The 13038-nt window shown below is 40.4% G+C and overlaps 1 protein-coding gene across 2 annotated transcripts in view; it reads left to right on the top strand.

The window, feature by feature from the left end:
• LOC145440934 (putative serine protease 45) overlaps positions 1 to 13038 on the top strand; it is a 30898-nt gene that overhangs the window by 1176 nt on the left and 16684 nt on the right. Inside the window, exons 3-8 of one of the 2 annotated variants that reach the window (XM_080318712.1) lie at positions 2674 to 2802; positions 2876 to 3083; positions 3616 to 3754; positions 5208 to 5340; positions 5410 to 5585; positions 7622 to 12118. In XM_080318712.1, the coding sequence (XP_080174838.1) occupies positions 2674 to 2802; positions 2876 to 3083; positions 3616 to 3754; positions 5208 to 5340; positions 5410 to 5585; positions 7622 to 7819 (983 nt within the window). In that variant the 3' untranslated portion in view covers positions 7820 to 12118. Of the gene's footprint in view, positions 1 to 2673; positions 2803 to 2875; positions 3084 to 3615; positions 3755 to 5207; positions 5341 to 5409; positions 5586 to 7621; positions 12119 to 13038 lie in introns of those variants that run through there. The other variant, XM_080318713.1, reaches the window with a different exon arrangement.

Here is a 13038-nt window from a genome sequence, read left to right as displayed (position 1 = left end):
ATTGAGCATGTCACACTTTAGCATGCGTCACTTCAGCATGTGACTTTATAACCCCAAAACCAACCCTAACCCGAAACATAACCCTGGGATGAACCGCTTTATAAATCCTAACCCCAAGCCTTACCCTATCCCAAGCCTAAATTCAACCCTAACCCACCCCTAACCTAAATTTAACCCATATGCTCATGTGTCATATGTCCAATTGTCGCATGCCATAATGTCGCATGCTCATATGTCCACTGTCCACGGACCGTTCACGATATAAAAGATTATTTGTAGATGTGTAGGAGTCGCGAATATAATAATCTTTGCTAACCCGGGGAACACTTGGGCTAATTTGCTAGCTTATTCAGAGCTATCAGTAATAAAGCGATGGTGTGAACCAGGGTGGGTGTGAACATGAGGTACACGTTCGCGTCTGTGTGTGAACCTCAGAAATTTAGAGGTTCACATTCACAAACGAACCTTGGAAGGTTCTGCAGCTGCACTGTGAACCTTTTCGATACGTTACAATTTTGATTTCATTATAACATCGTTGATTGAAATTTATTTCAACTGCGGGTCACTCTATGCATGGCGCTGGTAGCATAAAAATATCAACACTAAACGAGCATGCACCATGACAATCTAAAATATATTAACTTTGATACAAAAGTTTGCTCGATATCTCCAGCTTTCCGATTGTGATTATTCGGTTACCCGCTGCTGTGAGCTTGACCCGCAATCACACAACATCCGGATCGAAATATGTAGTCAGCGAATGATGCTTATTCAACCATTTCAATGAAATTAATGTCGTTGTGTGATGTAAAAAATCTAGCAGGCGTACGGGGTTAATCTTGATTTCATATGTTTATTGTATCATAAAAATCAAATCCGTGCGATTGGTGTGTTGGCTTGGCTACTGCTGTATAACGTTTACGGGTATAATATCGGTAGCAAGTATAGAAACCCGTTTTATGCTGTGATCAATATCAACGTAGCAATACTCAGATGCCGAATACATTGTCCGGTCTGGCCCAGGCCGTTAAGGCGTAAGCTTATATCCCCTTGCAAGTCCTCGTCGAAATAGTTGGCAAAGCGACGCAAGATATTGATTTTATGGGATTATTATATCATTTGATTGACCCAGTTGATACATTTGGCGACGTTTGAAACGTCAATATGTACTTCAGCATTCTGGCATTATGTGGCCCGAATCGTCGCTAGGCATCGTGTACAATAATATAGGCTATCACTTCACGGAAATTTAGGGTGGGACTTATCAATATGACGCCATGAGGTTCGCGTTCACACGAACCTGAACCTTTCAGAGGATCACACCATCCCTAGTGTGAACCTCTGAAAGGTTCAAGTTCGCTAGCGCCTTAACTGTCTAAGCCAGACCGGATAATGTATTGGGCGTCTGACTATTGCTATATTAATATTAAGCAGAGCGTAAAACGGGTTTCTATACTTGCTATACTCTATTACTCCATTAACAAGTTTATACAGTAGCCAACACCGCAATCGCACGGATTTGGTTTTATGGTACAATATAGGCTACATATCAAATCAAGATTGATCCCGTATACTCCTGCTAGATCTGTTACATTAGACAACGCTGTGTTCTTTACATAAATTTTATTGATTGGTTGAATATATAATGAATAAACACCATTCACTGACTATACTTACATGTAGCGTATTTCGCTCTTGATGTTGTGTGATTGCGGGTCAAGCGGACAGCAGAGAGTCACTAAATATTCACAAGCGTAAAACTGGCTATTTCGAGCAAGCTTTTGTAACAAAGAAAGTAAAAGTTTCGAGATTGGGATGGTGCATATGCTCGTTTATTGTTGATTTTATTGTGCTGCCAGCGCCATGCATAGAGTGGGCCGAAGTTGAAATGCAAAGAATGTCAACCAAAGATGTTATAATGACCTGATATAGCAATCTATGAAAACGGTCCACAGTGCAGAATTTACCAAGGTTCGTTTGTGAACTGGAATCTCTAAACGCCTGAGGCTCACACACAGAACGCGAACGTGAACCTCACGTCCACACCATCCCTAATAATTATCAGTGTTGGGATCAAATCACTACCTTCGAGTCACGAGTCAATTCGAGTCAGTGCACATTTTGACTCGAGTCAAGTCAATTCAATCGATTTTCGAAGGTGACTCGAGTCAAGTCAAGTCACTCGATTTTTGGAGGTGACTCGAGTCAAGTCGAGTCAAGTCAAGTCAAGTTGCCTTTTCAAAGTATGAGGCATGATTACGTCATTGCATTTTGCGAGCTGTCTGAAATACAGATTGATTGGTAATTGATTCCGAACCGATGAACGTATAAAGAGTTAAATGTACACGCAAGAAGGCGCTGTATCGCCCACATATATGTAGAACTGCTGAACTACGTAAGTAATTGCATAGCCTCAGTTTATAGTTACCAGCCAAAATAGAGAATAGAGAATAGAGAAACGAATTGATAAGATGCAATACATACCCCTTTACAAATTGATACATTTTGCTATTAAATTTCTTTACTACTAGTTTACGACAACCTAAGCTGTAAGTCATGACTCGAGTCAACCCAACACTGATAATTATGCCTGAGTAGTACCAATTAAAAGAACCATACCAAGTTCTTCGTTGAGACAAAATCCGTTCGTATGCATTCATATATGCTGTTCAGAAGTCATTGATTTCTACTTCGGCGCGTTGCCCAAAATGGATGAAGCAAGGCTCACCGAGCCAGATCGCAAAGAAGCGAGATATTTACGGTACAACTGCGGTGATGTGTCAATAAAGAAGCTGCCTAGAGGTAAATCTTTATCGGAATATCAGTTGCTTTATGCATATATCAGGATCACTAATCGTATCTATCTATGCTCTAGTCCCGCATTGGATGATAAGTATTGCGATTCTCAATCCCAACAAATCCGAGACCTCATTATCCATCGCGAAATTAGCAGAAAGGAACTATCTTCTCCGAAACAACGTTACGAAAATAAGGCGAGTCCTAAGTATTTGTGGGGGAGCTATGATAAGCTCGCGTTGGGGACTAACGGCCTTGCATTGCGTGAACGACAATAGGTATTTGAAGTAAGTATAATATCCAGACTTGGGCAAACTACTGAATTCTCAAAATGTGCAACTAGAACTAGAACTAGAACTAACGACCGCAACTAACTAACTACAACACAACACAACTAAATTCAATTCCGAAGCAACTACAATTACTGATGTGCAAATTAGCTAATTAATACTGGATATAAAATTCGCATTTCAAAGGGACGGGGTTCCGACCCCATACCCAGTACCCACCCTCTGCCTATACGCCTCTAGTATACGTGACTGCAAGAACTGAAGCAGCGGTATCGCGATTCACGATAACCGTCGACACGTGTTTTCTAGTTGTTTGGCAACTAATTTGTGTTAATGGACACCTAGAAGTAGAATTAGAACTATACTGGCTTTTCGAAATATTACGCAATTAGAACTACTCACTTTTCAAAAATCCGAACCAGAACTAGATCTAGCACTATACTAAAACCATTAGTTTGCACAAGTCTGATCATCTCGCGTAAAGTTGGACGGTTGGCTTACATAATGCATATCATGTTTGGCAACAAAGAGTGGTTATTCGCGGTCGTCCCGACTGGGAAGTTGTGAGAGGAATTACTGATTCTTTCGCGGAGATTAAAGAGCTGTTTTTGCATCCAGCGTACGACAGCGCCGTGAAAAAGAATGACATCGCTTTGTTGAGATTGTCGGTAAGAATTTGAACCCCTTCACTTCCCTTACTGTATGTCGCGGTGGTGCTTGATCTGTAGGGTTAACCAACCCGTACGTGAGAGTCCTTACTATACCCTTTCTTTGTACTGCAATTTTGTATCATGTCCAGGTTATACGGTGCCCAAATTAAGCGGATACGACTGCAGTATTAAATTTATAAATTGTCGAAATCACAGCGATCTGCTGGATCAATTATTTAGGCATGAAAGGAAAGTCCAGACACAACTGCGACTGACATCTATATAACTTGCTGACAGGGCTGTGGAGTCGGTGTAGTCGGAGTTCGGCTAATTCTCGCTTGCTGGAGTCGGAGTCTCTTTTAGCACGCCTTGGAGCCGGATTCGTGAAAACTATAGTGGCTGGAGTCGGAGTCGTGGAAAAAATACTGACTGGAGTCGGAGTTTGCGTAAAGGACCCTGACTCCGACTCCAACTTCTGTATTACCAAAACAATTGCTTTGAAAGATATCTTTAAACAAATGATTAAGAAAGACTGCATGTTCTAGTCCTCGAATACTTGAGTAAATGCATATAGACTAGACATATATGCTATTTCACTACTTCCTAAATTTCGTTTCTAACCAATGTTTACTAGTAGTGAGAATGTGTGTGCTTGTAATCAGTACAGTGTGTAATGAGAAAATTTGTAAGTTACATCTCTGTATTAGTTGCTGTATGATATGTATGTCCTCTATACAAAGGAACTGAAACTAATTCGAACTCAAAGTACGATACTGGGAAATGAAAAAGAAATATAAATACTACTTCTAAATGCGGAAAATGTATTCCATGTCTTTTGCCCAGAAAGTTTCGAAGACGGTATGCTAAATCAGAACTAAAGCTAAAATGAAGTCGGAGACCACTTTTCCAGATTAGGACACGCCATGGACTGCTAGATTACGATACGATAAGTAAATGCTAGATTGCGAAACATCACTTTCAAACGTTATGATGGGCCATATGTAGGCTTACGGTGTTAAAATATTTCATATGGGCGACAATGCTGTGTGAACGGAACCACGCAACGCGCTATTTTAGTTATAGTCACCGATACTTTCGTGAAATCATATTGGTTACTCCATATCCACTGTGCGCGAAGCGCGACGAAAATTCTGGGCGTTACTCAACTTTTATGTTGATACTCAGTGAAAACAGCCCCGAAATTCCTCAGGCTATCTTCCTGATTAGAGGATTAAACTACTTCTACTCGACTAACTGAAAATAGCGAAATGTAAGTAGGTAGATCACGAAATATTACGAAGTCGAAGTAGCGGTAAATTAGATCTACTTGAGTAAGTACCCAAGTAGCGAAAACTACTTGAGTACTTAAAAAAAGTAGAAGTACTTCTTTACTGACCACCTCTGGTGACGACATATTGTCGATCGTGAACTTTGACCTGAACTATATGGCGAATTGCCTTTTTGTGAATAGGTTCCGTTACTGAGATATCACGAAAATCCAGTTTGTCTACCAAACCCCAACGTAGTACCGATGGAAAGCCGAACCTGTTATTATGGTGGGTGGGGCGTGATCTCAAAAGCGGAAGAAAACGAAAACATTCTAGGTAAACACAAGCTTCAGTATATTGCATTAAACGTAAGCACCCATCATACCTTCAATTACACGCATTCAGCACCGTCAAACTCGCGATTCCTGGGATTCAAGGTAGAGTTGGAGGATCCGACATCCTGCCAAAGGAGGTACAAACGAATGAAGTACGACGTTAATTACAATATCTGTGACAAGATCAAAAGCACAAGGCCTGTCAGAAATGACTCGCAAGGGATTCCACTCGATGTTCCTTGCAAAGTAAGTATAAACTCTGAGCGAGAAGATACACACCCAAAATGTGATGCACGAAAACAGACTCAGATTCGTACCGCGCTATAAATCTAACACGGCATTTTCATCCAAATGATGCTTGACAGATTGGAATAAACACAAATGGAGTACGAAGGGATAACGTACGAAACTATGCGCGCAGGGTTTATAACAATAATGATTTACATTACAATATGAATCAACCAGAAGAACCAAGCTATAGCGATTGAATAACAGAGAACGACAAACGCCGACTGATAATGATGATATGCTAAAACCGTATAGTAATTAAATTAAACACAGAAATAAGGGAATACTGTCCAGTCTCTTACAAGTCCGGTGGACTATTCGATGGCGGCCCCAGAACCGGGTTAGGCCTACTTAATTCTGAGAGGTTCTTTTATCGTGTACCATCTTTTGGGTTCTCTTAAGAGTACGATTTATTTCCAAACATTTTGTGTTTCTGTAAGAAAGCACATGGCTGCGAATTCGTCTCACGACAATAATTTTGGTCAGTGGTTCCTCACCTTTGATAACCCGACGAACCCTAACGCTAATCCGCGAGCCTTCGGGGGCCCGAACTTTCCAGTCTCAAAAACGAAAGTCTACCATATTACACATCTCACCACACATCTAATACATTACTGGTGCACAAAATGAGCTGCAGGCCTACGTCTACAAGGTCTTAGGAACAACACAATTAAACTATGAGTTTCACCCAGTACGAAAACATAATCTATATTAATTGCAAACCAGTCAGCCGTCAGCTATACCTCTTCAGAGACAGTTAGAAATACGAGACTTCTCCTCAGAAAGTGCCTTCGTTTTGTTCGGACGAAACGCAACAGCATGATAAAAGTTGCCTGTTTGCAAATGAGCTGATAAATATTGGAGATCCGGCATTTCAGAATGAAGGGATTCGATTTCGTGTTATCACATATTGTATGGAAGGATTGAGTGTGTCCCGCCCTGCATATTATATGTAAGGATTGAGTGTGTCCCGCCCTGCAGTGGAACCCTGAGACTGGCTCAGTGAACCACTGATAGCCATTCATCATTCATCATCATCATCATCATTTTATTAAAATTTAAATAAAATCAATACACCACAAGATTGCGATAGCAATTGATTTAGGACAGGAGTGGCCAGGGCCAACCTTCTCGGCCAGTGGGCCACATACGATATACGAACCATTGCGCGTGCCACTTGAATGTTGATGACCTTTTTAGTCGTCCGATAAGAGTGAAAAGGATTAGTTAACGGTGAAAAAAGACTTACTGCGCATCAAAATCAATAACTATTATTTCATGAAATCTCCTAGCTGCTCTAAAGGAAAAATATTCAAAGTTAATGAATGAATTTGGTCGATAATATTGTTACTTGCATATATTGTGGGTCGCCTTTGTCAACCGCTACGCTCATTTGGCAAGGACAGGATTAATTCGGCGCTTCGACAAAGGTTTTATCGCTGACGAACTTTCTGCCAGTGCAGTCGCGAAGTCGCATGTTGGACGACACGTTCTCTCGTAATTGCGATTATAGTTAGGCTCACTTCAGTATTCTGATCGTATTTGGGTTACCCATACTAAAAGCCAGAAATCGAGCGGAGTGCTGAGAAAAATTTCAAGTCCAATAAATATGTCTTGATTTACTGTACTTTATGGTCATATACGAAGATCGAAGTAAATTGTGGGTGGCCCGTGGCTACGCCTATGTGTCGTATAACTGATGCCTCAGTCATCAACATCCTAAATTTCGCGATCAGGCTAATCAAATTTTTGGTTGCCTTTGCAAGCTCATAATAAATTACCTGGATAATTGATTTTTTTTTACATATTACTAATTTCGGCAATTACCTTGCGGGCCATGGGTTGGGTTGGCCGCCCATGATGTAGGCTTGTCTTAATAATGTCGTTCGTGCGATTACCGGTCCGCTCATGTGCATATCTCTTTGGTACGGGTAATTGTTATCTTTTCTCGATACCTGTCGCGGAGCGTTTAATTCTTACATATCTTTCGAAAGGGATTTTCAGGCGCGCCATTATTTTGCTTGGAGCATCACCGCTGGGTGGTGTATGGCATCGTGAATTGGGGAGATGAAAGCTGCGACTTGTCGCTTGGGAGAGGATACGCTTTGCTGTCGACACAAATGGATTGGATATGTTGCAAAACACAACTAGACATTCCAAATTGTGCTGACATCGAGTGTGAGCGCCGATAGCCCTAATAAGTGCTAAAAACAAGCGATCAGTGGCCGACCTATGAGACTCGATCGAAATAATGTATCGCAGGGACCTGAATCCTACAGGTTGACGCGATAATATTCACAATAAGGTAAGTCCACGATCAAGGGTTAGAGTCATGAGGGTGGGGAGTTGTTTATTGCGAACATAACTGATCTTATTGTGAACGTTGAGACTGATATTATTGTGAACATAATCACACCAACCCTTTCTTCGGTGATTGAAAATCGATATGCGACGAATTCAATTTTATCCAGGAACATACGGTAATAGTTTGGTGTTTACAACAGTGGTTCCCAACCTCTTTGACCTTGCGGACCGGTAAACCATCAAAATAAATGTTGCGAATCGGTAAACCTTCAAAAATCAAAATTCACCGTAAATTTAATTACGACAAAAGCACGCATCTTAAATGTAATATCGTAAACTTCAATTAATAATGCCTTTTTGATAGCCGATATCTATACGCGTTACTATTGAAGTTTCTGCAAGGCGAAGCTCGCCAAGTCCTGTTAAGGATCACTAACCTGGCTGTGATTGTTTGGTATCCTTCGCTGCTACTCACTGCAAAGTGTCGTTTAATTGTCGTGTCCGAATTTACGAAATTTGCTTAAAAGTGTCCGTAGCTTTCACATATAACTTTCTTATACTTTTGAACACTTTCTTATAACACCTATTCCATTGAGGCGTAGCCTATACGTCCGTCCACAGTAGCCCATGAATTCTCTATTGCGAGACCGTAAAAAATAGATTTTTAATTAAGTTATTGTTTAATTTCTCTAATTAATGGACATGCGCCCAACTTCTCGCATTTTTGAATTGAGATATAAAATTCTAATATTTGGCGGACCAGCAGGAAACTTGCCACGGACCGGCACCGGTCCGCGTAACTGCGATTGAGAGCTACTGGTTTATGGCAACATCTATTACCCCAATATTTCGCCTATACGTTTCTTGATATGCTTTGAATTTGCGCTCATGGTTGTTCTAGTTATGTTCTAGTTATGCTACACTTGCAATGATGTTCTTTATCTGGACTAAATATTTGTGGATTTGGAATATTGCAAACGCTTCAGTCGTGTTTTATTACCAATTAGCAACGATAATCTCAATCCCATTGCAATCCGTGAGCTGTTTGTGGTTACACTTCATTTGGAGATCGCAATTCAGGCGTGTGCCGTGTCGTTTGCTGCTACTCAGTCGGTACCTAATTCGTGTATGTCGCCTATTAGATATAATTATGAATCGGTGAGGTTTCCCCTGGGCGGCAGCGTATATAGTTCCGTTATCCCAAATCCACTCAAGTAATCCATCACTGTCAAGCAGATATGATATATGCGGAAAACTATTTTGCTTTCAAGGAAAAATAACATCTAAAATTGTAGTAACCCCATTAGTAATTTGCGTTAGGATGAAAATAAACAGTGTGGCGAGGCGAGTTAACGCATCGGCAGCCACACGATAATAAAAGCAACTGCACCTACTTAGACGTAGCTTTATTTGTAGTTCTTTTCCGCAATTTGACCGGCATGCGAATTGATTATAGAACTCTCTAAATTAGAATCAGGGATATATCTCAGATGAATCTGATATGCTGGGGCTGGACCAAGTATCGGAATACTGTAATCCACAATGAATAAAAAAAGTCCGAAGTTACATGAAATCCCTGCTCAAGCATAGAAAGTATGAACGCCAACTTTTAAACTATATTACTATGGTATATGACAAGATTGCTCATGCCTAACATCAGAAGTGGGCTAAGGTATAAGTATCGAATGTGACTTTAATTTTGTGGTGTTGACTAAAAACATATCATCACTTTCATTCGACTCCCGAATGACCCGCTCGACCGTCCGTATTACCTGTTTCATGTCATTTATGATGATTTTCAATTGAACATGCCCCTTATCCTAGCTGTAAAAGCTCTAAAGGAGGACGAATTGCCAAATAGGAGGACATTTAGGGGCATCCTCGGAGGAAATTTTAAATTTCGTGAAAAAGGAGGGCTTATAGCAGCTCTATATCTATGAATAAGAATTATGATTAATATCTGGGAATAAATCGTGCATAGCGAGAAAACATTCCACGTTATTGAATGAATTTTGTCGAAAATATTCGTGTACGAAGTCAGTAAATGCATATTTTAAAGTTTGTGTCCATTGTATTAGCCTACTTGAGCTTAAGTCGAATGTACCAGACTATAAGCTTCATTATTACACTCACTTCGTGGGCCACACACTCCTCAATATTGGCACTTCTTAGCGAGTGCATGATTTTTCTCTTGCGGGCCGCTAGTTGATGCACTCGTGCACATCACTGGTACATAGAATCATGCAACGATTATTTAGGACATATCAGTGGCGAGATAGCGTAGTGGCCGAAACACCAATGGGTTCGAGTCCAACCGAGGTCGGCTTTAGAATTCCTATCGAAGTGTTGGAGGTGTAACTAGGCTCCTTCTCGCCATCCAGTCCGTGTACGCGGCGGTGCTGGGATCAAGTCACTACCTTCGAGTCACGAGTCATTTCAAGTCATTGCACATTTTGACTCGAGTCAAGTCAAGTCAATCGACTTTCGAAGGTGACTCGAGTCAAGTCAAGTCACTCGATTTTTGGAGGTGACTCGAGTCAAGTCAAGTCACGAGTCAAGTCACAATTCAAGTCAAATTGCCTTTTAGAAGTATGAGGCGTGATTACGTCATTGTATTTTGATTGCTGTCTGAAATACAGATTGAGTGGTCATTGATTTTGAACCAATTAACGAATATAGAGTTAAATATGCACGCAAGTAAGGCGCTGTATCGCTCACATCTAAGTAGAACTAATAGACTACGTAAGTAATTGCACAGCCTCAGTTTATAGTTACCAGCCAAAATAACGAATAGCGAAACGAATTGATAAGATGCAATACATTACCCTTTTGCAAATTGATATGATACAATTCGAGCCTGCGCCAATGGTTGAGGACTATATAAACTATTTTCTAATATAATTTCAATAAAACAAGAGGTTTGGTTGAGTTAAGAACACAACAGAAATGGACATTTTGCTATTAAAATACCTCACTATATCATAGTTTGCGACAACGTTGGCTGTAAGCTTCGATCACTTCGTTTGCGATCAATATATTTGTGAGAGAACAATGTAGGCTCGGTAAAACGCACGATCATTGAATGATTGGTCGCTCTCACGGGTTACACCAATGTTGCGCGAACAATCCGAACATATGCAAGATACAGTGATTTTTATCGACACCGATTACTTGATGACTTGAAATTGACTCGTGAATTTTGCTCCGAGTCACGAGTCAATCCACATTTCGGACACGCCGAGTCAAGTCATTTTAGCAAAGTGACTCGAGTCAAGTCATGACTCGAGTCATCCCAACACTGGTATGCGATGTCTTATAAAAGCCTGTGGGCCGTGCTACAAGACGTCAGCTACGGAAAAAATGAAGAAAATTGGCTTGGTGTAAATGACCATAGTAGTCGACAAACTCCATGAATACCACAAACAACAAGGACATATCAATTGCCCCATACTGCATCTTGGTCGCGTTCTCATTACGTTGTAAAATAGCTCCCTATACTGTCCCAAGTATGACATATTATATTATACCATGCAATATTTATAGTGCATGACCCTATCAACGCGAAAAATCTAACACAAATGAAAGAGATTGTGGATTTGTTCTATCTTTCATGAGTATTTGCGGTAGGCCGAATGCTTACTGTTACCGGAGGAGCGAATTGAATATTAGTGCTTACAAAGTCGCGGAGAGTTGGAGAGCAGTGGTTTGATAAATTCTTGCAAGCGGTGTGGAAAAGGGCATGGCGTCATTAGAGAACGCGTCAACTCCAACAAACAACAAATTGGTCTCTAATTGCTCTCGTCTCGAACTGGTTCCACAATCTTGTCATGGAAAGCCATATAATTCACTCCTATTCAGGAAACACAAACTCATTCATCACCATCAGATTTAGGACACCCTCGTCTTATCACGATGAAATTTCGCACGAGCAGAGTCCGCATCTATGCCTGAAAAGTAGTCTTGCAGAAATCCATCGATAGGTTGGATTGACAGATCGGAGGCATATAGCTTTTAGAAAGTTCATTCAGTGCTTTACAGCGTCGTTTGCGTGGTGGTTAGCAATGGCAATTGTTATTGTGTGCATACCATAGGGTAGGCTTACCATATTTCGGAAATGAAAAAAGAGGACACTTTTTCAGAAATTTCAGACAAGCAAAACTGGAGAAGAATTCTCAAAAACAGGTAAATTTCACCCGCTTCATGAACGGTTGACTAAAAAAAAAAAAAAAAAAAAAAAGGTCTTCTTTTCGCTCAGAGCTGAAATCACCACTTTGCCCTCCGAAATACCCGCCGGAGCTTCACTTCTGCGCTAATTTGTGGCATATCACTCGCAATTTACTCTAAATCTGACCTAAATTTTCAAAAAAGAGGACAAAATCTCAAAAAAGAGGACAAAAGGGCGTCCTCCGAGGACACTTTCAAAAAAGTCAAAAAAGAGGACAAATCCTCTTAAAAGAGGACGTATGGTAAGCCTACCATAGGGGTGTGTGCTTTTAATACAGGTCCATATTATGCAGACTTGGACAAACAGATAATTCTAATTGACTAACTATAGTGCAATGCCGGTGATATAACTCTAATCTAATTTTTAAATGTTTCTTTATTCTAATCCTTATCTAGTTTGTGAAATGTTTCTATGCTCTAATTTTAATTCTAATCTAGTTTATGGTTTCCATGACAATGCTACAGACGGACCATTTACCATATTTGCCGATATCTTGCTTTATAAGAATGAAATATGATTTGGTACGAATTGAATTTGATTTGATTGAATTCAATTTCCAAGTTTTCACGATATCAGTAATTCTAAGAAAAAGCGTGCAGCTAGAATTTTATTGCTAATCTAATTTAGAAATCTAAAAATATTATAGTTGCCCAGCTCTGGTCCATAGTCCATCGTCTTTTGACGTGTGAGAACCATTTGCGCCGACCCGTACAAAAGTTTGGATTCGAATGACGCCTATGATCAATCTAGGTTGAAACCGGCTTACAAGTATAACGCCAACACAGCAGCAGATGTGAATCCCAGATATATCTATGGTAATGAAATTCTTTGTATCGTACGCGTTCAAACCGCCCTCGCTACGGGTTGCAGTATTGCGAACTC

Source organism: Botryllus schlosseri, chromosome 6 (assembly GCF_051294905.1).
Source record: "Botryllus schlosseri isolate E-star chromosome 6, Bs_hap1, whole genome shotgun sequence".
Lineage (NCBI taxonomy): Eukaryota > Metazoa > Chordata > Ascidiacea > Stolidobranchia > Styelidae > Botryllus > Botryllus schlosseri.
This window is presented reverse-complemented; position numbering and strand designations above follow the sequence as displayed.